Source organism: Betta splendens, chromosome 21 (genome assembly GCF_900634795.4).
Source record: "Betta splendens chromosome 21, fBetSpl5.4, whole genome shotgun sequence".
Lineage (NCBI taxonomy): Eukaryota > Metazoa > Chordata > Actinopteri > Anabantiformes > Osphronemidae > Betta > Betta splendens.
The window spans coordinates 7,740,744-7,768,728 of NC_040899.1; the positions used below are offsets into that span (position 1 = coordinate 7,740,744).

Here is a 27,985-nt window from a genome sequence, read left to right on the forward strand (position 1 = left end):
CACTAAATACAAACTTAGAAACATTCAAAAATGATTAGAGACTTTTAAAAAGTTTTAATACTTTTAATGATCACAGAAAATAACAGTAAAGTGTTTTTGTGTAAGCTATTAATTAAATCAACATGAATCTATCAAATGAAACAGGCAGCGTGTTTTTTTTATTTGATCATATTGTTCTGTGTGGTGATTTCTTAACAGTTATATATCATGTGTGCATTTGTCCAACATAATATATAGTTTACAATTTATAAACAATGTACTAATAATGTTTTAATAATCTACATGTAAGATCATTATATAACAATAAAATAATCTTTATTCTGTAATATTACGTAATATACTTGACAGAAGGGTTGTAGGTATCTTCATAGAGGCTTTAATATAATCTATTTAAAATTTTAATGATTCATATAATTTTATATTTATTTTACATAATAAAATACTGTATACACAAGGCATTTTTTTCACAGCAGTTCACATTGGTTGTTACACCCATGTCTTGTATGTATGGCTTTAAACTCAATAATTGGGTCAAAATAACAGATTATTTGGTGAGCAATGTTTTCAGTGAGTGAGTTAGTGAGCTTGTAATAGTAGAAATGGTGGCCGAGTGATGTGTCAATGCATTCACACTTTGGTCACTAGGGGAGCTTCCTGCAGCTGCCTCGGCCGCTTTCAGTAGACACACGTAGTTCATGACGATCTCATCCACCTTGGCCACCAGTTTGCGCCGCTCTCTGTCAGTGCTCAGGCCTTCCATTAATGACATGCAGGCTTGTGTTAAGCAGCAGAGCGTGTGAAAGCTGTGCGTCAGAGTAAGCAGCAACTCCTCGGGGCTGCTGTACTCCACGGCCATCTGACTGCAGGAGTTGCTTAGTAGTTTGGCCTGCATCAAAAGCAGCTGAGAGAACGTTTCCATGTCACCCTTGTTGACCTCTGACCTCTCGCGCCTGGCCAAGCGCCCAACGCTGGAACGCAGCACGTCGACTATCTCTAAAGCATCCTTCTGTGCAAGTGCAAACCCTGTGTGGAGGCTGTATGTTTTTCCCTTCATCGAATTTACATGGTCTAGCCTTGCTTTGAGGCTGGAGTCATTCACATCAGTGGTCATTTTTACTTTACAGTCAGCTTTCTGCCTTTCCATTGGACAGAATGAAACAGTGCTGACAGAGAACAATGTGTGTGAGGGCATATCTCTGCCGTCATTATCACCATCTGTGTTTGTCTTTCTCCTGTGGAAGCAATGACTGAACGGCCTGTGGCACCTCCGCACAGCCAACTTTGGTACCGCTGGCTCTGGAAGCAATGCGGAGGCTCCTCTCAGTAGCTCTTCAGCAGATGAATTAGAGCTTAGTAAACCCTGGGACAAGCTCTTGGGCAAGGATTTGATAGAGTATTCCCTCTGCGATTCTGGCTCATCATGAGACTGCAAATTCTGACCACTGCTCCTTCCTGTAAGTGTGGCTTTGGTTTTCTCTATTAGTGCTTCTAAGCTCCTGGAACCTGGCATCGTGGTGCTCCAGCTCCTTCTGAGCATCCGGACCCTGTGTGGCTTCCTGAGGCTGCCGGTTGTAGGTTCACATGATGATCCACTTGACGGGAAAGCCAGGGCGTGTGGGTCGGTCTCAGAGCAGGCCAGTGTTAGCCTACTGGGCTCTGTGCTACTTCGTAAGGATGAAGGTGACATGGTTGTGGTGGTGGTACTGGTCTCATTATAGAGAGCTAAAGATGACTCTTTTTCAACCTTCTTCAGCTGTGTGCAAGCTACACTAGGGGTAGCAGGAAAACAAACAGAACTGTTAAGTATCTCTTTGACAATACATCTTGTGTAAATTAATTACTCTACTAGATCTTGTTAGTGCAAGTAAAATTAATATCGGGCCAAACAGAACTGTTTAACAAGTACCTTAATTTGTTTTCTTGCAGCTGGTGCCACTAATAACTGTATACCAGCATAAAACTGAGTCATCAGCTGGTTCATTTAGTATAATGATGAAGAAGCAGCTGCACTTCTAAAACTCACTAATTAACATGAACTACACATTTCTGGTGAAAGCACATTTTGCCGTTAAAATAGAAAAGTAGAGATTTTGTCTAGTAGCAAATAGGAAGTAGCTTACTGTTTAGTTTTACCTGTCGTTTCTTTTATTTTGGGCATCCTGTGGCTGCCATCCCGTGGGATCGTGAAGCCAGGCTCGGCGCTGGTAGCTGCGTGAATCTTCCTCAGCAGGGTGGGGTCCATGGGATGGGCAGCTTTCGCTTGGCCCGGTGCCCCGTAAGATTTCTCCTCAGCAGTTACATAACCGAGGCCTCTGAGTGAGGACTCGGACAGTACATGCATATTATCTGTGGCACACAGGGGAGAATCCATGGGCGTGACACAGCTGCTGCTGCCTGTGCTACAACCGGCATCGATGGAGGAACACTGTGAACTCTGCAGAGAATGAACGCCTTCGCTCTGTATCGATGACATGCGCTTGCTTACATGGTAGTCGTATAAGCGTGTGACATCGTGCTCGGATTGTGGAATCTTCATTTGGGGCTGCTCATTATCCTGTGAAGCGGCGTCGCCCTCTGCGGGGATGGGTGCTTTAGACGGCGAGCGGAATTGGGCATTTAACTGTTGGCTCCTTTCATCAGAGTCCTTTTTCTCTCCCTTTAGTGTCAACCTGTCTGCGTGGGAAGCCTGTGACTCATTCACACATTCTGCAGAGAGATTCTCTGCCATTTTGTTTCCAGCCGCTCTCTGCTGCCATTTTTGATGCCGGTCTTTATAGTGAGTTCGCCCCAGATCGAGCTGATTCATGTAATAGGAATCTCTCACAGTGAAAGCATTGTACTTCCCAACCAGATGAGGGGGGTCCTCTTTGGTGGTGTCTTGAGCAATTACTTGGGACCTGTCAGAGGATTCACAGGCATCTCCTTGGCTTTTGCCCTCTGCTTCCTTCTGTTTTCCCCTCTGTCTGTTCATCACTGAACCCATGTGCAACTTAGTGAAGAACTCACTCACTGATTTTATTTCCATAGTCTCTGGCTCCATCTCACCACCGTCTGAGTGAAACATCTGGGAGGAGGTGGCAGCAGACGACTTTGTCTCCTCCTGATGCTCCTGGGGGTTGTATGGCATAGCTCTCGCTCCCCCATTTCTAGATGCAGCCACCTCTGTCTTTTCCTCGTTCATGGCATGGTATCCCTCTGTCATGGCTACGTACATCCTCAGGTTTTCTGAGTGTCTCTGTGCGCAAGCCAGTTCTGAACTCTCTGTCATCTCAGAAGAGTTTGTCTCGTTGCCAGAATCTGAGGAGTCGGGACTAAATGCTCGCGATAACTCTACACCTGTGTGTCACAGAAAAAACAAACATCTCATTAACAACTTAATCACAGATTAACACAATATCACAGATTATGGAGTCAAATATGATCAGTGATGACAATGTAAATCAGCATTTAAGTACTTTAAAAGAGTTAATGATAACACAGCACACACAACAATACAGCAATCTACTTACTATAAAAATGTTTTAAGCTGTAAAAATACTGATAATAGCAAATAATCAAAAAAAATGGTAATGTTTATATACATTAGTTAAAATAATTTTTTTCTCTGCCCTCAATCTGCAGCAGGCAGTAGAAAAAAAGAAAATTAACCACAAAACAGGAACAGATTTTGACAAAGTAAACAATACTCTTATGAACACAACTGTTTGCACGTGCAAATGAATGAAGAAATACTCACACGAATGGAAACATAGAACAAAATGGACTTTATTGAAAAAAAATCAACATCAAATCAAAAGGGAATGGCTGGAACTTGTGTGGTGTTAATGGATGAACGTTACAATAGTATAAGAAGAACCTGTGCTACTCTCTGACTGTGCCGGACTTTGTTCCTCCGATGCAGCGAGGGCTTCGAGTGCCTGTAAGGTGGACACCACTGCATCGTCCAGAGGCTCCCCGTGGCCCTCCGCCCGGTGGGTGGGCACGGAGTCAATAAGAGACACTGGGATGTCATTGCGAACCCCCTGGGCCCGAGGTCCTGCCCCCTGCTGCTCCTCCTCATCGGAGCTGTCCCTGAAGCCAGGAGGAGGAGCAGCTATGGCCAAGTTAAGAGAGTGCAGCAGAACATCATTGTCCTCCTCATCGTTACCCTCTGGTGGAGGAGGAAGGGAGGTCAAGTCTATGATGTCATCACTGGACCCAGAGAGCGAGAGCAACATAGGCTTGTCAATGTCACTCATCACCATGTCCTCCTCACAGCTTATGTCATCCTCATCCTCTGCCTCATCTGTTGTCTCTGCATAACAGATATCATGCAGCAGCGGCTCCTCGATGCACTCAGCAGGGCCAAAGATTTTTGTGGCGTACGGATACCCATCCCCATCTTCTATGGCATCCATCATCCTATAGTCGTCCTCAAGACGCCTGTACATGGAACTGTGATTGTCTAGAATCTCTGGGCTTTCATCCATGAGTCTCTGGTAACCCAGATTTTGAGGGTTTACACTGTCCAAGGGAGGATCTCCAAATATAAAGGAGACCTTTGCACTCCTGGAGGATTCTTGGGGTCTGGGCCTTGGAACATTGAGGTAAGTTTGGGAGCAAGGGGCTCTGCAGCACTCCACCCTTTCTGCCATGTGGACTGTGTGCTGGGGTTGGTGGATCTCAGTAACATAAACTGGTTGGCCTTCACATCTGCCATGGTCAAGGTATTCACATTCTTGGTCAGAATAATCTTGACTACAACGCTGTATGCTTCTGTCTTCACATCCCTTATGGGGTGTGCTATATGTGCACTCAATGCTCTGGTAGTTCTGCTTTACTCGTGCTGCGTGGCCTGCAAAGAGGAAGCAAACAATAAACACACCTCAAAATGAGTCATCAAGTGTAGCGGTTGCTTCAGATCACATGCTTCCCTACTTTCTGTGTTTTTGGCCACATTGAAGATGGAGCGCCTGGAGTCCACCAGTAATCTATAGTAGCCAGCAGTCAAACAGGCCAGATTCATTGCATCAACAGACTCCATTAAGAGAGTGATGGGCTGTGAAAGAGGCAGACAGAGGACAGTGTGAATGAGAGAGTAATTACTTGGCAAAACCAGTCAGCACATGCCTCATTAAAAAACTGAAGGAGGTTTGTTAACCTTTACATCCAGGACGTGAAGTTCAACTCTAACTCTGTTCTCGTCCTCTGTATACATCTCAATGCGATTGACATGACTGAAATCAGCCAGAAGTGCCACCAGGTTAGTTTTGGTGTTAATCACGTGACTAATGCCGTATCTTGGGCCCACCAGCAAAGTCACTTCAGTGTGCTTCTCGCCTTGCTGCAAAAGAGGAAGAAAGTCAGTGCTTGTAACACCCTTCAATCAGCAGCATGACACGGGTTCCCCTTTTATTCTGCAACAGTACAAAATATCACCTCAAATGGTGCAAGGTACAAAGAATGTACTTTGTGCAAATAACAGCAGTAACAGCATAAGAAATACATTAGCAATAGGCTTTACTCACAACTAGTGTTGATTTAAACACTCGTCCTCCATACAGTCTTAAGTCACTGAGATACTTCAGATAATGCACCTTTGCCTGCAAAGCAGTCAGCTGTAATGGGAAGGAAAAACACCACATACAAGATAAGATACAAGCATTTTAAATGAGCAAGTCCGCAGCGTCTTTTCAAGACGCCAACAGGCAGACTTGACTCTCCACTAGGTGGCGGTCAAGAGTCTTGCTCAGATGTGATGGGAGGCAAAGAGAGCTGGATAAAAAGTGATAAAGATGCAAAATGTTCTACCTTTTTACCAGGTGGCACTAGGTTCTGGTTGGTTTTAAGGATGTGAGTAAGGGCTTTTTTGATGTTCTTCTCTTTCATGCTGGAAAGCACTGCAGGAGGCAGGAACAAGGCCAAACCCCACTCCTTCCTGCAGATTGGAAATTCAAAAGAAATGGATAAAGGTCACTTGAGCTCTTTAATAAAACGTGAATTCATTTTGAATAGTGATTGATTTACGCTATATCACAATTAATTTAGGAATGAGAAGAAGATATTTGTGACATTTCAGCAGAACAGTAGTATTTCTATTTTGTTTTACAACAGCATTTGGGACTAGTATTATCTTTTACAGAGGAAACAAGTTATCAGAATCAATACAGTTTTGTAGATGGGAGACATGCATTTGACTCTAGCAAGCACAGCACAGTGTGAAATTTGATTTACTCACTCTATATACTTCAGGGAAACTTTCTGTGACTGTTTGGTGTTGATGGTTAGAATATACATTTGCAGGGCAGCCAGACGGAGGGCCGTGTCGTATTTAAGCTCTGACCCAAATCTCTCCAGTACCACATCATTACAGCTCTGGAAGGGCAGTGAAGGAGAAACCAGGAAGAGGTCACTTTTTGTATATTGAAATGTGGCATCTGTTATCTGCGTTTACTGATAGTCACCTGAACATAGAGGTACTCAAATGCTATTGCGTCTCTCCTGAGCAGCTCCACCGGATCCTTTGGGACAAATGTGATGCGAAAAAAACACTTCATCTTGTGCGACCCTGGCCTCTGTGTCACCTGGAGTAGTTGAATAATTAGAGGACTCCATTAGTTATCAAGTTGTTTGCACTTGCAATGCAATTTGTCTTGTCACAAGTATTCAGTTTTGAAGAGCTAGTGGGTGGATTTTTTTGGACGGAGCTAACAGTCTTTATGCTAAGCTACTTGGCAGTTGGTAGTGGTTTCAAGCTGAATGGACAGATATGAGGTGGATATGAATCTTCTAATACAAACATTAGTCATGATTAGTTGCTTTTATAAATCAAACAGCCTCTTCCCATACAGCATTGATACAAATGAAAATAGTTGGACCCACCTTGTGCTTTATTATATTTACATCTACTGTAGTTTACAACCACCTGAGAAATATTTTACCTGAGTCAGCATCTCTTGCTCATGCAGGAGCATGAGTTTGCTGGCAGATCCCTCAGATCTCTGCTCCAGCATCAGAGAAAAATGCTCAATGCTCTTAATGGAAAGCTTTTCTTGCAGGGTCAAAATGACATCCTTTAGCACAAACAAAGTCATTGTTAATGTGACATGGATTGTACAGATGCCCGCTCAAAGCCATAAACACAAGTCATAGTGTAAGTCATGAGAAAGACATAGGTTTGCACTTTATGACGAACAGTCAATATTTTAACTCGAGTTAATTAAATTAAAGTTTAACAGACAGCTTTTTTCAGCACCTACCTTTATAGATGTGTTGCTGTCGAATTTAAATGATTTAGTCTGCCCATTCTCCAGATACACCTTCAGGACATTTGGCATAAAAAGAAGGGAGTTGTCCTTCACAGTTTCCTGAGGATGGACAAAATGCAATTCATCATCAAAATCTCACTGTTTCTTACTGAAAACTGTGTCTCCTACTGTATTAAATGTCATTAGTAGGAGCTGGGGTGAAAGATTTTGTAATCAGACATAGTTAAGGCCCAGGGAGAAATGATTACTCATTGAATAGCTCTGAATATTCAAAGAAATTTAAAAGAATCAATTTAAAACTCTGGAAAAGACTGTAAATGGTGAACTTCGGAAGACAAGGAACAATAGTTCTGTAAGTGTTTCACAAAATGTCTAACAAATCAGTGGTTTAATTTCACTTCCATGATATTTTTGAGGCCAAATGGTAATTTTGTAATGGAGCTAGCTTTTCCATAGAAATATGCCTTAAAACCTAATGTCCACATGACCTAATGACTCATTTTAACAGAAGTGGCAATAAATAATATCTGTCCATATGATGCCTATCAGAAACTCTGGGCAGAGAGTGACGAGTCGTAGCAGCGCACAGCTCATCGAGTGTAACAGAATTATAGAAGGCTTCAGGAAAAACGTCTGCTCCCTGTTTGATCTTGAACAGATCTTATCTGCTGCTGTCGTCCCTGTACAAAAATGAATCGGTGTCCAGTGACTTACAGGGACTTGGCCGTTGATGATGACCTCTTCAGCGAAGCGGACTTTAACAGGATTAGTCTTTAACTTGGCCTTTTTGGCTGCGCTGATGAATGCCGACTTGGGTGACTTTTAGGAAGGAGAGGAGAAAAAAACTTTAAAGGACAATCCATTCCTTCAGAGATGATTCATGAATTCTTCAGCTTTACTCAATTCAAGGACATGTTTCCTTCTTGAAATGTGATGACCTCCCCTTTCTTTACTCTGATGCTGATGTAATAAATGTGGCACTTTGTACAGACGTAAAAGGGAGGACTGTTGTTTTCACTGAGTGTGCAAAAAAACAGCTGGTAAATTGAAATTATTACAGTTTGGAAGATAAGAACTGCTTGGTCCTCTGAGCATTACATTATTGTTTCATCGCAAATCAAACCCTTTTTTCAACTCTCATCATGCAGCATTAAATACTGAGTCTAAGTTAAATGATTACCTGCAATTGAAAGATATTGGATTTATTTAGGATTTTTTAAATTTAAGAAAGGATTAAGTGCGTCTATAACCCCATAATCCTCATCATGTTATTCAGAAGATTTTGAGATCATACGTTTCTGTCCAAAAATAAACATGCTTCTTGTATTCTGTGAGCATGCACTAATGCTTTGGTGTATTTTTGGAGGGATTCCAAGCATAATTCCATTTCTACTGACTTATTATGTGAACTGTAAACAAAGGCCAAATATATGCTCTTGGCACTGTGTGTTCAGCACCATCTGGTGCTCTGTGACTCTAGTAAATGTTGATGTGGCAGGTTCATTTGGGGGCTTTCGAGGATGCAATGCTGCAACATGAAGACTTGGAAAGACTACAGTAATTGGACTCGCTTTGAGTTAGCTGAGTTCTAACACTCCGCTAAGACAGTACTGATACTGTGCCAACCTAAACATATGGCAAGATTAATGACTTGCTTTCACAGAGTCTACAAATAATCAGCTCCAGACACAAACAGCTCAATAGAACATCCTCAATTTCATTCATAGGATGGAACTTACTGGGTACGGCTGTACAACTGTCAACACAATCGACTCCTTGCAGCTCCTGTAGGACAAAAAAGAACACACAGAATTTCAACCAGTTTCAACTCACTACTGCAAAATCTGGAAATATTTTAGGTATTCAGAACAGCTTTGATGCTTTTTGAGAGAACATGATGAATGGATGTGCTGCAGAAAGAACATTGTGCTGCAGTGACAGCGCTCACGCAAGGCCATAGGAGCCCTCGTGGGCACTTTTCCATGCACTAATTTACTGTTTACAGCCTGGCACCCAGGTCATAAGAGGAGCAAACGCTCACAGTCAGCCACTCAGCTGTTTCAGTGATGTTAATCAAATGAGACAGATTGTGGGGAAAAAAAGCAACACTAGCTTACAGCTGCAAGTAAATCACCGTGAATGGAGCAGGTGACTGGAACGCCTATTAACATGTGATTTCATAGTACAAATTAAACAAACAATTGCATGTTATGTGTTTGACTGCAACCTGCACCCTTTGCTTTTAAATGAATTGCATATTTAGATCACTATCAGCTAAAATCTTGACTTCATAACCTTCACAAAGGTCCAATTTATTTCAGCATTGATATCTTGACTCATGTATTTTTCACAAGACAACCCTGTAAAGTGACAGCACTGTGCTTAGAATTAGTGTTGCTCCACCTAAAGAACAAAGGTGAAAACCTTTTGAGGTATCACAGAACCCAGAGCAGATTTATCAGCAGGCGAGGCAATCGCAACTTACCTTGGTGTGTTAGCATACCTGACAAGGTCAATAACCCTCTCCCTGGGCGCTGAACTGACTGGCTCATCATTAATCATGATGATCTCGTCTCCTGGGATGAGCTTGCCTTCTGAAGGACCCCCTGCCAAAGCAGAGAGTGGTATGAGGTGAGTTGCTCTGTTGCTCCTGGTTTTCCTGGTCGTCTGTCTGGCGGCTCAAGGCTCTAATGAATGTTTACTTGTTGAGGGATGTTAAAGTCAAGAAATCATCCATGTAAAACGCGGCCTTAGCGGTATCCTATCCCCTTTATAGTTCAAGTGTTGTTGAAAACGGCCATTAAAATGAATGGTGTGTCAGTGCTCACTATGTAACCTGGCCATGTTACTGTACCTGGTGTCACTGAGCGAACTACCACAGGTTTCTCACTGCCTGCCACAAAGCCAAAGCCAAGCACTGGGTCTCTTCTCATCTCCACCTTCCGGGGAGCTGGTGGCACAAACTTGTCCCCGTCCAGCCGAATCTCCTCCAAGGAGCTGCTCTGGGAGACGTGACTGTGGGGATGAAGAGTAAAGCAGCTTAAATACAAGCATTTTGAAAAAGGCTTCTCTGCCCCAGCTTCTTATAATGGCTCTATCTCTAAAGTCTTCTGTTTGACTAAATCCAGGATGTTTATTGACAGCATGTCGGAGACTGTTTTGAAAATAGAATGTAATGCATTGCTGCATACAGTAAATAGACTGTGTAGGCGATGATAATCAGGCTTCAATGTTTGTAATATTAGATTGCAGACATCCACCCTGTGCTTCACCAAGAAGCAAACAGGTTTCTGTATCTCCGCTACAGTACAGTGTGCAGGAAGTAGTTTGCTTACCACATTAATAAAAATGCAGGACAGAAATAGTGTCAGGCTGGTGTAACACAGCTATTACTTACTACAGTCTGTATGTAGCGTACATATATTTTGGGTTTTTACAGTTTTCCTCCATCTCCCTGACTATAAAAACAGCAGCAGCTCCATATGGTGCCAACAATGTTGGTTAATTAAAGCCGTGGGCAGACAGTGTGTAATTCACAGTTATTCTTGACACATGTACTATTCAGCACTAAATACTAACAATTTATCTTTCATGGCACAGAGACACAGACAAATCTGTCGCTTGCAAAACCTATGAAAAAAAACACAGCAACAATATGTTCAAAGCTTAGTGACTGTCAACCGCTATTCTGGACTAGCTACAGTATGAAAGCGCTCTGAGTTTGTAATGCAGCTGCTGAAGAGAAACCAGTAGATAAGAGGAGGTGGAAAGACTGTGTTGCAGTATTTCTGAAGCCTTATTTGTTGTGGTAATGAGTCCTGAGCCCAATTTCTGTTCTGTGCTGTAGACAGAGATATATATTTAAAAATGTATATAAAATACTCTATTGTGAAACCAAAGAAAAGCATCGTAGATAAACAAATCTTAGGCCACATCTCCTGTCAAAACACGGGGATGTTCTTTTGTTAGAAGTTGAGCTACAAAGGTGTAACATGTACAGTATAGTAGCAACAGTTGTCTAGAGAAGACTTGGAGAGTCTGAAATTAACCCCTAATTTTCAATACAATACATTTTCACAATGGTACCTTAGAATAAAATTTAAGATGAATTGAAAATACAATAAATATGCTCTCGTATTGGTCTGTGGGAACCAATGCAGATAATAGCAGAATACAATTCTCACCAGTATTGACAGGAGGCAGTACCAGGCAGAAAGAGGGGGTGTGACAGCAACAAATGGCCACAGACAGACCTGAACCGCGGCTGCTGTATAGCAGTTGCATGCTGCTGTAAGCACAACGATCATCCGGCTCCCAGTGTTGTCTACAGGCAGAATAATTTCCCCACACACAGCCCGTCAATGTCCGCAGCACAAACAGCAAGCCTGAATATCAAGTTTAAAAAACTCCCCCATTTTCACAACCCTTGTTTTAGGTGCAACAGCTTGGCTTTGATTAGCTACTAAATATTGTATTTAATGTAGTGACACTCAAACTTGTACCAAGAGGACAAACACCACATCTTTACTTGTCTGTAGAAGCATTAAAAGATGAATTGTACATTCCCCATAAATAATAAACTCTTCACCCTGAAACTCATACATTTTCAATTCTGAAGCTACTTCTATTAAACATTTAATTTGGATTTTTGTGTCAGTTTTATGTCCCGAATGACCAACGCAGCAGATTGTGCACAAATATAAACCATATGGACCTGTGCATTCAGGAAGAGTGCTGTCTCCTCCCCTGCATGGCCACCTGCTAAACATGGCTGGATTCCCATTGTGCAGACAGCCATGCATCTAATGGTTTCTAATCATACCCATTAGCTGCTCGTGTAGCTCCACAACCCAGTATACGACAATCACAAGCTGCACCAGTACGTTCCATACAGTTAACGAGATCCATGCGCCAAACACACCAAAGGACGCTACTGTACAGTGATATTAGTATATCTACTATGCTACTGTTGTGGATAAAGTGGAGTAAGCGAACCAAAGCCAGCATTCTATGGCCCTTGCTCCAAAAGGTGCTTTGACACAGCTCAAACTCCTGTTTGCTGCGGGGGCTGTATTTTTCGGCCTAGAATACAGTATTTTGTTCACATTATGCAATCACAAGAAATGTTTGTTGTCATATTTGTTCTTATGCCTAAATTGACAGATCAATGGTTTGGAAATTAAATTGTTATAGCAACTGTGGCACTAGAAACGATTTGAAGTCAATTAAAAATATTGATGTTGACTGTGTCCACACGTATGTGTACTGTGATTTAAACTGGTGGTCTGGTCCCTAAACTACAAAACTTACTGTAAATAAAATGCTGAACTGTAAATATTAAATGGCTGCAGATTTATTTATGCGACCCTGTCACGCACAGGAGACACGAGTTCCACTGAAAAATAGCAGGAGTTAATTTAACATCAGTTACCTGGAGGGCTGACAAAACTCCCATGTTCAGTGACAGTCACACAAAAATGCATGTGATTAACTCAAACGTATTGAAGCTAAATAAGAAGCCACACCGTGATCGCCCTCATCCAGACACACTCGGCGCCCAGCACTTTCACTGCTCTTTACTTCTTATGTAACTCCTCTGACATCACGCTTCTCATGCCGTAGCCCATGTGTGACAAGTCTTCCTCTTATTTTGTATACAATGCAAATAAGCCTGTTTTTCTTTTATATCCATGCAACTTTTCCAGTCCAGCATGCAAACGGGCGCCTTTTGCATCATAAATGCAGCAGTATTTTTAGACCCCGCGTGAATGCATATCGCACATCACGAGTGTGACACAGCAGAGGGAAGACAAACCAACAGAAGACGCCACGCAAGCGAACGCACTTTTCCCTCACAATCCAACATGTGCAGACACGCATATCGAGGAGCAGCAGAGACTTTCCTTTTACCTGCCTGTACATCTATCCAGAAATGCCAATTACAGTGGAGCAGCTACGCCGAGAGCACTGAAACCCCGCTTCCCCTGAGGAACGTAGACCCTCAGATCAAAACACATCCCTGCGCAGGTGGACGTCTTCGGCGGCGGCGGCGGCGCATACACGCTCGCATTCAAAATCCCTCTTCTGCATGTGGGAGGCTGCGTGAGGAGTATTGTGGGTGTGAGTGAGAGAAGGAGAGAGAGAGAGTAGGCAGAGCCGAGTGCGCGCAGCAGCAGCAGCGGAGGGAGCATAGAATCAGTATTCTGAGCGCACAGTGTGGAGGCAGTGACGTGGCTGGAATAATCACAGGTTGGCAGCGAGGCTGAAACATCTGGGACAGAGAAAGCTCCCCCTCAGTCCCTTTAAACACAGGGCACTTACTTGATGTAGCAGTCACGCCCCTCTCTACTGGTGCCCATGTCCCATCCATTTGGGGGTCCCTGTGAACCGCTCCAGGTCCCTGAAGGCGGAGGCCAGCCTGAGGATTTGGTCCTGTGGCTGAAAAGGAGAAGGGCAGACGTAGAGAAACTTAAAGGCTGCTGGGAACATTTTAAAAATTCAGCAAGTCTCATTCCAGAGTAACATTAGTCTTGCGCATATTTCGGCTGTAAAGTTAGCTGTGGGCTGATGTGAAGTGATAAGGGAATGTCTGATTGAAGCACGATAAACAATGTCCCATAGCCACAGCTCAGTCAGTGAATGCAAATCAAATTAATTACGTAAGCTCGACACGCAGGCTAAGTTGTCATGCTTCACTCTCATGCTTTGAGAGGCATGAAATTGGTTTTATTTCTAGATGTCAGCACATACTTTACAAAAGCAGCCCAGAGGAATTGTCCTATAAAGTGGTTATTTAGTGGTTATTTGATTTGCTCAATGGCCAAACAGTGTGATAAAGTCAAAGAACGGAACGCAAACTGTTGATTGCAGCCTATTGTAGGAGATGCAGCGTGAGTCTAAATCTCATTTTCAGCTGGTTTTACTAACAAAACATAATTGTCCCTTTGCTACAAGTTGGCAGAGAACGGTGCCGTGGGTAAAACCGTGTCCCCGCACACCTTGGCTTCCCTTTATCTCTGCCTTTGTTTCTGCACCCCGATGATGCTGTGAACGAGGTGGCAGTAAGTTATGTCACTTCAAAGGCTTGTCTGCCGTGTAACAGGGCTCTTCGCATTCATTATTCAAAGCCCCTCTTTCTTTGCCTCTAAATGGTTCCCCAGTTACCGTAGCGCTGATGATAAATTGTGTGAAACGCTTGTATCTGTATGGGGGAGTGTCTCGGTGTGTGCGCCCATGGGCATGCCCTTTTCATGAGATCTAAATGAATAATTACAAGCTCATCAGCACAACATACTGTATAAGCTCAAAGAAAGGCCACGCAGCACTACAAAGCAACCCAGTACAAACAACTGCAGCTCAAAGTGAAGTTTGGCCCTGACGTCTCTTAACTAGTGAGTGAAACAGACCCAGGTGCTACTGGTTGCATTAAAAGATCCTCAGTTCGTAAAGGAACGCGTGCTGAAGCCGAAGTTGGACTTTTTCCTTTGTCCACTACATTTTAAGTTGTTTGTGAAAGCAATCTGATGTCTCTGTGTTTGGGGGCATTAGTGTTTCCACATGGATATGGATTTATTTGACCTATAGTACATTAGCTAGGAGCGAGCTCCAGTGGTGTATATTTAGAACCCGTTTTGTGCAGCTCAGATGATGAGGACGCCACTGGATTCCGTGTGACACTGTTAGAGCAATGTTCACTCCGATGATGAGTCCCACTCGTAGCCTCAGTTTGTGCTGCTGGGCTGAAGCTAACACCCATGGTAAGGCACGTTTTCTGTGGCAGATTTACACATTGTACTCATAACATAGGGGTATTTTGCCGGACTACATCATAAGAAGTGACATTTTGCCAAAAGCCTATAACATAATAAAGCATTTTGTACTTACAGTTTCAGACGCTGTGCCTCGACAGTGTGTTACTGAACTGACAAATGGTTCCACAAAATCCATTTTCTGTCTCTCAGCCATAGCGTCTGTGTATTAACAGCCCAGCCATAGATACTGTGATCTTTGATTTCTTTTGTCTGCAGGCGAGAGGTGCATTATGCCACTGAGTCACAGCACTCCAGCTCAGCGGAGAGGCTGCAAAGGTTCACTCACTGGTGGACAGTGAAACTGATCTTCCTCAGCTAGCATTAATAAATGATGCCTGCAAGTCACATTGGGCTAAGTAATCGAGCGCCAAGTGGCCGAGCTATGCTGCACAATTCATGAAGAGGTTACCCAAGAGTCAGAGCGAGTACAATTAGAGCACGGTGTTCAGGCTGCAAATGTAGGAACTGCTCTCAGGACATGACTACTACTACTATTTTGTACCGACTTTACAATACAGACATTTAACGAGCTGAATAAACAATAGCATTATTGACCCTAAAAGCTCTTGTTAAAATAGCAACAAATAGTTTTACCGATCGATAAGACAGATTGATGTCTTTATTCAGACGATCTCTGGTCGTCTCGTATCCCAATTTCACATCATCTATAATTTCAGAAGTCTAATTACAGTAAAAGATGGTGAGATTTCTTTGCCGTCCGTCATAAAAGTTGCATGAACGCCGTGATCCTTGCTTTATCACAGTGCTTCACTTTTTCTCTCATCCCCGTGAATAGAAGAGAGTTGCGAAGAAGCAACTTTGTGTGTTCTGACGACGGAAGTCCCGTTAATGCTGGAAGTTGCTATGCATTATAGACAAGCCACAGCTAAGGAGAGCATATTCCAACACAGACACTCAAGTCACTTTGAATAATTTACCTCCACAATCTCCATGAGGCTTGGCTATACGAGACCACAGTCTGGCGCCAAATGCTTGTCATTACGCATATGCAGAATTGAAGAGGTGTTCAGATAGTTTAAACACTGACGGGCATTCTGGGAGGCCTTTGTGACAGTGGCTCCCACTTGCAGGCGCATTTCACTGATGCTTATGTGCTGATTGTTTAAGAACTGAACTCTGCGTTTCCTCGTTGGTTCTCGCGGCTTATGCAAGATGGCTCCTCCGCTTGAGAGACGAGGGACTGTGGCCAATTTAAAATAAACCTCGGTTTTCCTTTATATTTGCCATCACTGATGAAACACATTACGCTATCTTGGTGTATGATTGGATGATGTTCTCCCATTGGATCTATTGCAGCAGGCTGTTCTGTTCTACTCGTCCCTGCCGCATAAATACTTCACATGCAGACACCGAGTTTACTCTCACGGAGGTTTTGCAAAATGAAATAAATATTAAAGCTAATTAATTTACTTGTATGACAGGAAGTGCTTAAAGTACGATTTGAATTACTCAGTGAAGCGTCTGCGATGCTGATTTCCCAGCGCTCTTGAATTAAACAATGACGTTTATGCAAAGATGGACCACTAATGCGATTCTGTTTGGATATGAAGTCTGTGCAGAGACAGCAGATGAGATGACCGCGTCCTGGGAGGAGGCCTGGGAGTGGAGCAGAGACGTGGCTCAGACAGAGAGGAACCTCTCTGATTAAAGGCCTTATTCCTCTGCTCCTCTTTTAGGCTGCCTCCAAGCTGTAGAGGATACAAAGCGCCGCCACCACCTTACCTCTAATCGTTTGGTCAATACAACGACACAATAGAACATGTGCTCATTATATTGTGTCTGCTGAAACGTGTCACTGTAAAAGTGATTTCAAAGATAACAGTGACTGTGTAGTTGTACATAAATGCTCATTTCATGCTGCTCACCTGTTTCGAGAATTTCCAACCTCTACATTTACCAACTTCACATTATCATTTAACATCTGAGACAGGTTTTACTCAAGCAATATTAAAAAATAGAACCAATTCATACAGTCCATATGATTAAAATGTAGGATTATGTAGAGAAATTGAAAGAGGGTCTATTACACCATTATTCTAACTGAATATTGTATTTCTATGTTTGTCTTTGGAAGCAGTGATATTGTTGCCATGGGCAACTGCACTACCCTAAGCAGCTCTGTGGTGCCTCGATATAGAAAGATTTTTGGTTAGTTAATCTCCTCTGGGTGGAAATAAAACATCATCTAGGAAACAACCTAGTGAGTGTGAACAGTGAATATGCTGTAGTAAATAGTGCATGTTTGTACACAGCAGCTTAACACAGAGAATATGCCACAGTAAATACGCAATGACAAGCATCCTCCATAGTCTGACATAAACTAAATGTACTGTACTAGCGTGTGACATTTCTCCTATAACAGGCTGTAATATCTCTGCTTTTATACTAAGAGGCCAGAACTCTCACACAAGCTGGCCGCTCCGATTTCTGACCCGTGTACCGTCCCTGAGAGTTCCTGATTGAACCCTTAAGTGTGACGGATCTTTTGGCCTTTGTGCACTCTGATGGGCATTTAGGCCAATCAATTTGTGTCCAGACATGATTTCCTGTTTAAAAAGTTTGCAGTCAAAACACACTGAACAGTAATAGATTCAACATAAATAAATAAAACACGCTGGCACTCACACACCCCTGCTGAGGCAAACGATCACTAGTATTGAGTGATAATTGACACTTTCCACATACGTACATGTGATCTTCATGCTCATTATCACTGCGGAGCTGTGGCTGGCTACAGTAACTCTATATTACCTACTGCATATAAGCGCTGTGACGAGACTTGCACAAAGTTCTGCACAACTTGAACCAGCTTGAACTGTGAGCTGCTCCAGCTCGCCTATTTATACACAGCAGGTTGGGAGTTAGTTGGATCTTTGCTAGATCCAAATGAAAGCAAGAGAATCCCTTTGTTTCTGACAGCAGGCACATCTGGGGGTGTTGCAAGGCAGGATGAAAAGACAATGAAGGGAAGCGTTCCCTTTTAAATACAGTGTGTTATTCCTGTAAAACGTGCTGTTGACTAATTCTGGCAGCGGAGACACAAACACACACACACACACACACACACACACACACACACACAAACACACACACACACACACACACACACGAGTGGAGCTGTGGTGAGTCTAATCAGGTGTAGCACCGTGTGCCATTATTAACTCACACTGACACTATGCTGTGACGTCCATGGTCCACTGGGAGTTGTATCGTAAATTCTCCCATGGTGAAAAGCTACTGTACAGTAGATTCTGTGATTCCTTTAGCACTGATGTCATGTTTTTGTCTGTCTGTTGATGACTCATAAGAGAAATGAAATGCAGCATGGGTATTCTTGGAACACGTACTGTCTGATTTATTATTTCCCCATTTATGATCATCTGTTCCCCCGCGCCAGTGGTTTGTAGTGCCTCATGAAGCCAAATCCCCTAGGAGGATTACTGTCCACTGGGGCAGATCAACGGGTGCATAAGGTGAGGCGTCAGCCCTGGCACTGAATGAATAACGTATGAACCAATCTATGGTGCATCAGAATAAACAAAGGGAGACGTTAAGAGTCAAAAAGAAAGCTGCCATGTTTTCGACATCAGCTGTAACTTTTACCTGCATGCTCTCACCATACAAACACAAACCTGACTCCTCTTTGGGAATGTGTGTGTGTGATGATCGCACTTATCACTGACACATGACATTACATTACATTAAAACTATATTATTTCACAGTAAAAGTCATACATGTTTACATGAGTTCAGCAAAAATAGATGAATAAAATAAAACAACCTACAATCCATGAGCTTTTGTAAGATTTCAATATACTGTATGTCCTGTAGGTTTCATGACATTAACACTGGCACTTGTCATAGAGCAACAACCTGCACCCACTGTGATATATTCACTTACTGGATCTAGAGACAGTTTAGATGCGTGGACTCATCGGCTTCAGCATCCACCCCCACTCCTCTCCACTGCCTCACTTGCTCATTCATTTCACATCATACATGATTGCACAACTTGCTCTCTTGAGCAATCAATAACTCAGCATTTTAATCACTCTGTTGCGCACAATGCTCCTGTGTCACACTCTAACGCATGCCTTTGATCGTACATAGCACCTTTTCCGTACAGGCACAGCCACAGCCAGGCGAACACACAGGCAGCATCCATTGGACTCACCCTGACAGCTTTGGCATCTTCACAAAGCTGAACACATCCATGTGTGCTGCAGACTGCAGTCAGAGCAACAAATTCATCTACATCACTCCGGCTCCATTGTCCCACTGTCTTTGGCAGCAGGAAATAAATGATTTAGAGAAAAAAAAGTGGAGCTTCCACAAGTCAGGTGGAGAGATTAGTCCTGTTGTCTGGGCTTCTGCATGGCTGAGTGATTGCTGTGTCCTCGCCTCAGCGGCGCAAATCCACAGCCCATGGAAAAGGATCTGGCAGCGCAGCGTCCCTCACTTGCATCTTTCAAAGCATGCCTCTGTTAGCTGTGTTAAGCCACCTTCATTTAATTTCCATCGCGGTGGAATGATGCGCGAGAGCTGCGCCGTAGCAACAGCTTTGGCGAGAGGCAGAGTGAGAGAGGGACGAGCAGGGGAGGAGGCGGTGGGATGTGAGGGAGGAAGAGAAAGCGGAGAGGAATGCTGGATGATGTGTGTGTTAGGGACGGCCACAGGAATCGCTGGGAAGGGATTCCGCCGGACGCCACGAATGCCCAAAAGGCTGATCTCACAGGTACCCAGCCATGTTGGGCGATTACAGAAAGCAGAGAAGGGCTGAGGAGAGCGAGGGGGAGAAAATGGACACGCCGTGTGATGCGCCGCTCGCATAATGAGAACTCAAACGCAGCAGCCAGAGCAGCGGGAGAGGCAGGAGGACCCAACGGGTCCAGGTCTCACAGCTGCACGCTGGCATTTTTCCCTTCGAGTGCTCACTTCTCACCAAGGCCGTCCGAGCTTTTCAGCTGCCTGCTCAATGCGAGCGCACGCACGCACACGCAGCCTGTGAAGTTTCACAGAAGTGCGCGTGTGTGAGTAGAAACTGTCCTGAGAGGAACTGATTCAGCGATTCACAGGCTTCTTCAGCTACTCATGTTTATAGATGCTTTAATTCCTTCAAACTTTCTCTAATTCAATGGTAAAGGCTTGTAACATCCTATATTTAATTTCAGGGTATCAGATGTTGATAGAAAATTGAATTAGCAGAGGATTGGCCATTTGGCAAGTAATTCCATATTCCAATATTAAATGGATTTAAAGCTGGGATGAATAATCACCATCAAGCGACTATTACTGTATTTCAGGAGGTACAGTATTAATCCATCTACATATTTCAGTCACTAGATGAATAAATCAGCCGCAGGAGAAAAGCCTTTATGCTTCTTTACACTTCCTCATATAAAAAGACCTATTCATACAGTAGTGAGGTCCAGAAAACCACAACAAGAAAACAAGAAACACCGCAGCTGATATTAATGGTTTAGATCCGGTGTAGCTGTCAAGGTAAATCAATAGACTGGGAACCGTAGCAATATGCATCGTCAGTTTCTCTGCTTTTACCTTGAAAGAGCAATAAACAGAACAATGTGTGGCCGTAGCAGAAATTGTACTAGTGCCGATTGATGAGCTGCTTAGCAACGATCCTACCTTTAGATGCCACAGCCTGTAAGGCTCTGCAGCGTGATTCAATGTGCCTTTGCTGAGAGTGATACATGCAATAGAGACGGTTGTCACATCCACTCAGGGTCAGGCTACGATTTGTTTGCTGCCACAGAGAAGATGCCACCAGATAAATAGAAAACATCTAACTCCGATTTATTTGATCTCTCAATTCTCAGATTTCAGAAACTGACGTGACTTATTAATCCAATTGCTTAAAACCAGTGCGACGAATCATTACGTTGTATTTGGACAACAACAAAGGCAACAGGGAGGAAACGATGCGTGAGGAGGCTGACGGACGATTTGCTTGAAATGCATCCACAGTGTCCTGTAGTGGGGGGATCCAGAGACTCAGCGTATTGTGGACAGTTGTGTTTGTCCGTTCGGGCTTGCAGCCCAGAGGCCGACGTGAGAGGCAGAGAATATTAGGGTCAGACAGGAGCATGATCTAAAGAGACTATAGGGCTGAAGCTTTGACCAATAAAATCCTGCTGCCCTGCTGATCCCTATCTGACCTCTCCCAAAGCAGCTGATTTCAGTCATTCTGGCTTCACTTAGTTACTTAAAACCCAGTGGTGCTCACATTTAGCAGCTCCTGCCTTAATGATAAAATAAAGATGAACCAGCAGAGAACAGGAGTAACCCCCGAATACTGTATGAGATCAAGCGTTATGACCCGATCTCTGCATTTGTGCCCCCTGGACTATTAGAGCAAAATGCTCTCAGAACCCACACGCTCATGCTCATCTGCAGGCTTTTGTTTGTGTGTATGTGCGTGTTTGTCACCATGTATTTGCCTATGGGCCACATCACTATCTAAACCTCCCCAGTCTGTAATTATGCTTGTGCTGTAGCTGATTTATTCAGTGCATTTAAGAGCTTTTAGGGGAAAGTCTAAAGATCTGAACGCTAGTTTCCCATGAATATTCAGTGGTGTGACTAATTGGGATGAGAAGTGAAGTGTTACCTGGCTGAGTCATGCTATGCTTTGAAAAGCTTATGGTCCTGCTTTGGCAGATTCACTCCACCTGCTGATGAGGTTCAAAGTACTACTTAGCGGCCTCCTCTGTGGGAGCTAAATAAAGCAGGACAATGGGGAGACTGCCAGGACACTCCGCTCGTACAGGTGGTGCGAGCCTGGTGGCCACGATGCTTAATCAGCATGCTTATGTGGTTCACTAGCGGGTCATATTTGACACTCGTGTTGTGGGTGTGGGCCCGAGTCTCCCTTGAAGCATTCCGAAAACGTCAAAAGCACAAGTGCTACGCAGCGTTTTTCTCTCTTTTTTAATTCTGTCCAGTCCAGCTCACAAGTTCCCTGTCCTGGATCACTCTCATCTCAGCATAACCTGCAGCGACTGCAATGACCAGCTGTCAATAAAAAGCTCTGAAGCATGATTCATAGTACGGATAGAGAACAAACCAGAGATAAAAGACTCTCTGTAGACTATAAATACTGTGCAACCCCCAAAACCACAGCGAACAGATGTTCTGTTACAGCCAAATGTTCTCGTGTAAAACCAACCACTTCTTTTTTTTAAGCAAGCAGCTGTTAGTTAAGGACACAGATGATAAGAAAACCAATGACTGTTAAAGAAACTCCTCTGCAGTTCCACGGGAACAGCAGCAGTCGCCATCCACATCACGATTTTGTCTGTCCTCACAAACATCATTACTTAAAATTCTAAGTGAAGCCATTCTGCTTGTCTTCACCTTTCAGGCATATGGTTTTAGGTCTAAAAGGCTTTTTACCAAAGATTACATCACTGCACTCGTTCTTAGAAACAGTTCAGCCTGAATTATACAGCAGAGACAGCACAGGACAGCAATCCGCAGCACAGTACTCACTGAATCACAGTGAAGATACCGAGTTCATTGTCGTCCGCTTCCATTGTTGTCGACGAGCTTTTGATTCAGTGCTTGTTTCAGTTTTTCCCGTCCAGGCCTTTAAAACCGCTCTCACTGATTCGTGCCCTCGTCCTTTCTCCTGACTCCCAAGTTTCTCTCTGCTTGATTTGGACTTTCCATGGGCAACTGAGCTTGTCTGACTAAGCCATTCAGTTATGATTACATACAATGCCTGTGTCAGTGAGTGAGTGGCCAGTGCCCTGGGGGAGGAGACCGAGCTCGTCGCTTCTGCCTCAGTAATGAAATAACATCACATTCCAGGCCAGTGCATCAGAAAACACAGAGGGATCAATGGTGAACAGCTGGACTCCAAAGGGTCGCGGTGCTGGTGAAGCTGGTGAAGCTGGATGAGCACGGCTCACATTAAAAACATGTTCTATTTGCGTAAATTTCGCCTCTGCTGGTTTCGTGTTTCTACCCAGGTGCACTGGTCAAAGCAGAACAAGTAAAAACAATCAACAAATCGGAACGTTTCCCGTTTGCCTTTACAAAAACTCTCCAACAGCACTGAGCCAAACGTCCCGATCTGAAATATTAATATGATTCCTGCGTTAAGCGTTTGGAAATGGCATGTGTTTTATCATCCAGGAGGCTTAAAATTAAGCTTCTGACTTAATCCAGGGTCTATCACTATCTGCCTGCCAACTGTCACCCTCAACAGAACCAAACCAAATCCTATAGAGACCACGGAATTAGATCTTGGCCTAAATGGTATAAAGTAGCATCAGGTACATGTTTTTAGAGTTTTCCAGTCACACAGGGCAGCTTGTCGTTCTGCATTTCCCTCTATTTAATCTCAGCACATTTAACATTCCACCACGCGGCCGTGGCATTTTAACGTCATGGTAGCTCGGGCCGACTCCCTCATGCATGAATGGCATACACAGTCTTCCATTAGTTATGAACTGAGGCACGTGTCTCGGCCTCTGCGAGCGAGCGGAGCCGCTTGCATAACGCGCCCGGCGCCATGTGCACCCAACTTTCTATAAAAGCGCATCCTTCTGTGCAGCAGCACACGCGGTATTGGCTCAGTCCGAATGCATTTCGCTCAAAGCGGTTCTTGTCGTACAGTATGTGTCCGGCGACACGCACCACGCATGAACCGTAGCTGTGCTCCACAAAGGGGCTCCGCGTGCGGTAAGAGGTTACAGCGAAGCTTTCTGTGAAAGAAATGCGACGCGTGACTCCATCCAATCATGTGGCCCAACACTTGCCCCTGGGCCACAGCGCGATGCATCAGTGGCCTGTTTCTCCGTGTCACAGAGGCTGCAACACTTAGAGTGGGGACAGGAATCGTGCACCGGGCATAAATCCTGCGCACGAGTAGGAGTCGCATGCGCTATCTCCAAGTCACAACAGAGATGATTTAAGGCGGTGGTGATGAGCACAATGTGCCGGGAGACCAACGTCTCATGTTTCATGTGTTTCCCCCTTAGAACAATGCGAAGCTTCAGCACATGCTCCTTTGTAAATTGCTTTGACGCCGTTTATGGCTACATTACACTTATGAATTTGTGATTAATTAGCTGAATAGACCTAAGGGCATATGAGAAAAAGTGCATCTCAACATCAGATGATAAGTCAGGAATAATATCTCAAACAAACCGCATAAAGTAACAACCTCACATTGACTCACTTTAGGAAGCATTTTACCAATGTAGTGCAATAAGAGCTGTGCTTGGTCCTAAAGGTTACAGATGTATGTGAACGCTGCCCACTGCATTTGGTTTTGTGATGTCGTTTACAATATTTGGATGCAAATCCAGCCATTAATTATACATTTTCTGCCATTGTAGAAGAATGATGAGCAGATCATTAACTATAATTATTTAAGAGGTTTAGACCCATTAACACAACTGGACAAAGCCCTGCTACTCATTAGTGCTTAAATGGTGCGGTGATTTTAATAAAACAGCCTTTCAATCCATTCAGTGAATTTTCTTGGCCACAATTATAAGTAAAGTCTAGCATGGACAGGAAGTACAAAACATCAATGGCGTTCAATGAGATCTCAGGATATCACGCTCCTCAAATCAGATAGCCGCTGTCGTGTCAACACAGAGAAGCTCCTCCCCGCTGCCCTGGGAGGATCGGATTCACAGCACCCAGCAATTATCTGTAATGTGGGAGAAAAATCAATGTGCCCATGGAAAGCTGCTAAGGTCATCAAGCCACTGTCACTTGAACCAGAAGCAGCGTGTTGCTGCCGGCCGCGCTCGGAGCTCATCATCCAGCATTTGTGAGAATGTGCATCATGTGGAAAGTCAGAGATTGTAGTAATTATTAGCCCGACGACACAGACGATAATTGGTTTTCTCATGTAATTACGGTACAATGGGAAATGACTTAGACTATAATTTATTAATACATGAAATTAATTTGTTGCCTCAGTACTACAGAAACAATGCATCAATATATTTAACTTTACTAACTATATTTTACCAGGTTTGACTAAATAAACTACAGGTATCAGATTTGAAAATGTTGAATACTGAAATGTCAAATAATTCTGGTACCGTTACAGATTGAGTTCCTTACAGTTCCTGTGGCAATTTGCAATTTGCAAAGTGCAGGAACAGTAAATGTTTCCTAAAATCATAAATCACTCACTGCTTTGTGGGAGAGGAGCAAAGAAAACCAGAACGGTTGCGTGACTCACCCCTTCTGCTCCCGCTTTCGGCCCAAACTGCTGCAAACGCAGACGTCATTCTTGCCTGCGCTGTCATTCTCCATGTCTTCTCTGTCAGGTAGCCACTCATAACTGGACCTAATCGTGGAGCTCCGCGTGTGCCCTCTCTGCGACTGAGATGATCCTGGCAGCGCTGGGAGGGGAGGGGAGGCCTCCTTGAAACACTGATAGTCTGGCGTAAATTCTATTAACAGCAAGGGGATATTGCGAAGAATGAAAAATCAATACCTTCTGGCCAGTAATGTTTGAAGGATCAGGTTGAGTGGAAACGTGAGATGACACGGCCGTGGCCTGATGCAGAGGCTGCTTCTGTGAGTGCTTAATCAAGTGTTTGTCTGGCATCTAGATTCCATTTTCCTCGCACCATTACTTCAATCTATCCCCTTTACTGTAAAAGAGATGGAAATCCGAGTTATAATTGCAGTCACCAATCTGATACAGCTGCACTCTGCTAAAGCGATAAAGGGAAATTGTGTTTTGTCTCAAGATAAATGCAAGATAAGTGTTTCACTCCTGCCCCAGAAATGCTTCGACACTGGGCTGGCATCCGCACAAGACGTTCACATGTTTGGGTCTCAGACTGTGCAATCTTCAGGAAATGATAGGGTGTCAGCGATGACTCACTGGCTTAAAGTGAACCCCACCATTTTGCTTAGACCTTAATAAAGAAAGGAGACATGCAGCAGGAGTATAAAGACAAATTGTATCTCATATGTAGCTGGCAAGTGAAAATCCTTCGGCCTCATTTATTTCTAGCTGATCAAGGCTATTTCTCACCACCTGCACGTCGGCTGCAGGGAAACAAGCGCCACAGACAGGAAGGTGCATGCAGCATCACCAGAGGCACACTCACTTCCCAGGGTCCACTAGCACAGAAGATACTGTAGCTTTAATGAGGCTTTTGAAAGTGGGCCGTGGGCTGCTTTCACCTAAATCTGGGCTTAACAGTGTACCAGCACAGACAAGTGACAGACAGGGGGCACTGCATTAGAGCAGGGCTAAGCTGAGGTATTGATTTTGACTTCATTCATTTATACTCCTCTTCTAGAAGGGAAACATGTTGAGTCTCCGGTGAATTTATTGTTTAATCATGACACCTTTTTTTCGTATTTGTAGTAGACATTCATAACTGGTGTTTTGTGGGGTTATTTATACATGAAACAATTATGGATGAGAAGATTTTTTGTATGCATCATAAATATTTTATTAGATTACATCTATTTTGCTGTTTTCATAATGTATGCTTTGCTGCCTTTTGCTGTACATTTCCTCTAATCTTACAACCATAAATACATTATAATCAGAAATGTTTGGTAAATGATTTTATTCAGAACCATGTATTTTTTTTGTTATGAATAATGTAAGAAGACAACAGTAAACTGCTCTAAATGAGGAAGTAATAAATAAATGGATAAAAACTATTGTTAAAACTACAGTTGCAAAATCTGTTGGATGTTTAAGGATGTTCTGATGAGCCTAAGGAAAATGAATACCTGCAGCATCTCATCACCCAGAGTTGATTTGATGATGAAGTACAGTAGGAGTCGTGCCTCCAGTAGAAATATAGTGGGCGCGTTAGCACCATCTAGTGGTCAGATGTCTGCTAGTAGAATGTTTACAGTGAGGACTGTCGCTCAAGTCGCTTCTGTTGCGCACCATCCTCATTGTGTTACAGTTGTGTCAGTGAAGACGATTTAGAAATCAGTTCAACCGACATAACCTACATTTTTATTGTCTTATATATGTAAAACCAGGCATCCTTTGTAGGTCCTTTAAGAATATCGTGGATGTAAATTCCCAAGGCTGCACTGACTCCACTGAGAAATGACATAACGGGAAGACGGGAAGCGTGATGCGGATCTGCTAGAAGGCTTACTCCAAAGCTGGCCACCACCAAATAAGTGGATCAAACACAGACCGCCCCCTTATCGCCGCTTCCCCTGTCTGTTTGGTGGACTCTGGTATCTGATGAATCCTTATCGTAACTGCAGTGCTGGTTCACATGTCGCGTTATCACACAGGTCCCTTCCCCCAGGACTCCCACAGGAAGACTCTGTTCCCTGGGCACGACATGCCAAGTATGTCCACTGCCTCACGGCCAGGAAAAGTGGTCCACGGAGGACTGTGGGCACGGACTGTCCTTTGTTCCCATCACTGGGTAATACCTAAAAAGCTCAAGTCCATTTTTAAAAATGGCTTCTTTTAACAATTTTCTAATTGAGGTTATATTCTGGTTCTAATTTGGTGCTGACTCTTCAATAAAGCTGATACTGCGTCTTTTTGAGTCTTGATACTTACACAGAGTATGCTTTCGCTTTCTCAACCATAAAATCTGTTTCATATATTTAGATCACAACATTGTGTGACTAGATTATCATAGCTATTAAAAAATGAGTATGTAATGTGTGTGTGTGTGTGTGTATATACACACACACACACACATTACATACTCATTTTTTTAATTATCCTACAATATACAGTATATATATATGTATACACACACACACACACACACACACACACACACACACACACATACACACACATATATATATATATTATATATATATATATATATATATATATATATATATATATATATATATATATATATATATATATATATATATATATATATATATATATAT

General features: G+C 43.3%; 1 protein-coding gene and 1 long non-coding RNA gene across 17 annotated transcripts in view; one reads left to right on the forward strand and one right to left on the reverse strand.

Moving 5' to 3' along the window:
• Positions 1-27,616, forward strand: part of LOC114846770 (uncharacterized) — a 39,114-nt gene extending 11,498 nt beyond the window's left edge. The window contains exon 4 of one of the 5 annotated variants that reach the window (XR_003784110.3): positions 27,329-27,616. This is a non-coding gene — a long non-coding RNA (uncharacterized LOC114846770). Of the gene's footprint in view, positions 1-15,274; positions 19,261-25,395 lie in introns of those variants that run through there. The other 4 variants (XR_008693364.1, XR_003784111.3, XR_003784112.3 and 1 more) reach the window with 4 other exon arrangements.
• frmpd4 (FERM and PDZ domain containing 4) lies at positions 43-25,396 on the reverse strand. 12 transcript variants are annotated; one of them, XM_055504893.1, is made up of 17 exons: positions 25,308-25,396; positions 13,569-13,685; positions 10,102-10,262; positions 9,751-9,853; positions 8,987-9,032; positions 7,962-8,066; positions 7,239-7,346; positions 6,921-7,052; positions 6,444-6,563; positions 6,218-6,354; positions 5,791-5,917; positions 5,508-5,597; positions 5,141-5,323; positions 4,918-5,038; positions 3,857-4,834; positions 2,121-3,336; positions 43-1,769 (listed from the first exon to the last, which is right to left on the reverse strand). In XM_055504893.1, exons 1-17 carry the CDS (start codon positions 25,379-25,381, stop codon positions 545-547), a joined length of 5,043 nt encoding a protein of 1,680 aa, XP_055360868.1. In that variant the 5' UTR covers positions 25,382-25,396; the 3' UTR covers positions 43-544. The 12 variants fall into 12 exon arrangements, with proteins under 12 accessions (XP_055360868.1, XP_028991644.1, XP_055360867.1 ...); XM_029135811.2 differs by having other exon boundaries at positions 43-1,764; positions 2,134-3,336; positions 9,733-9,853; XM_055504892.1 differs by having other exon boundaries at positions 9,733-9,853.
• Positions 27,617-27,985: the final 369 nt, after the last annotated feature.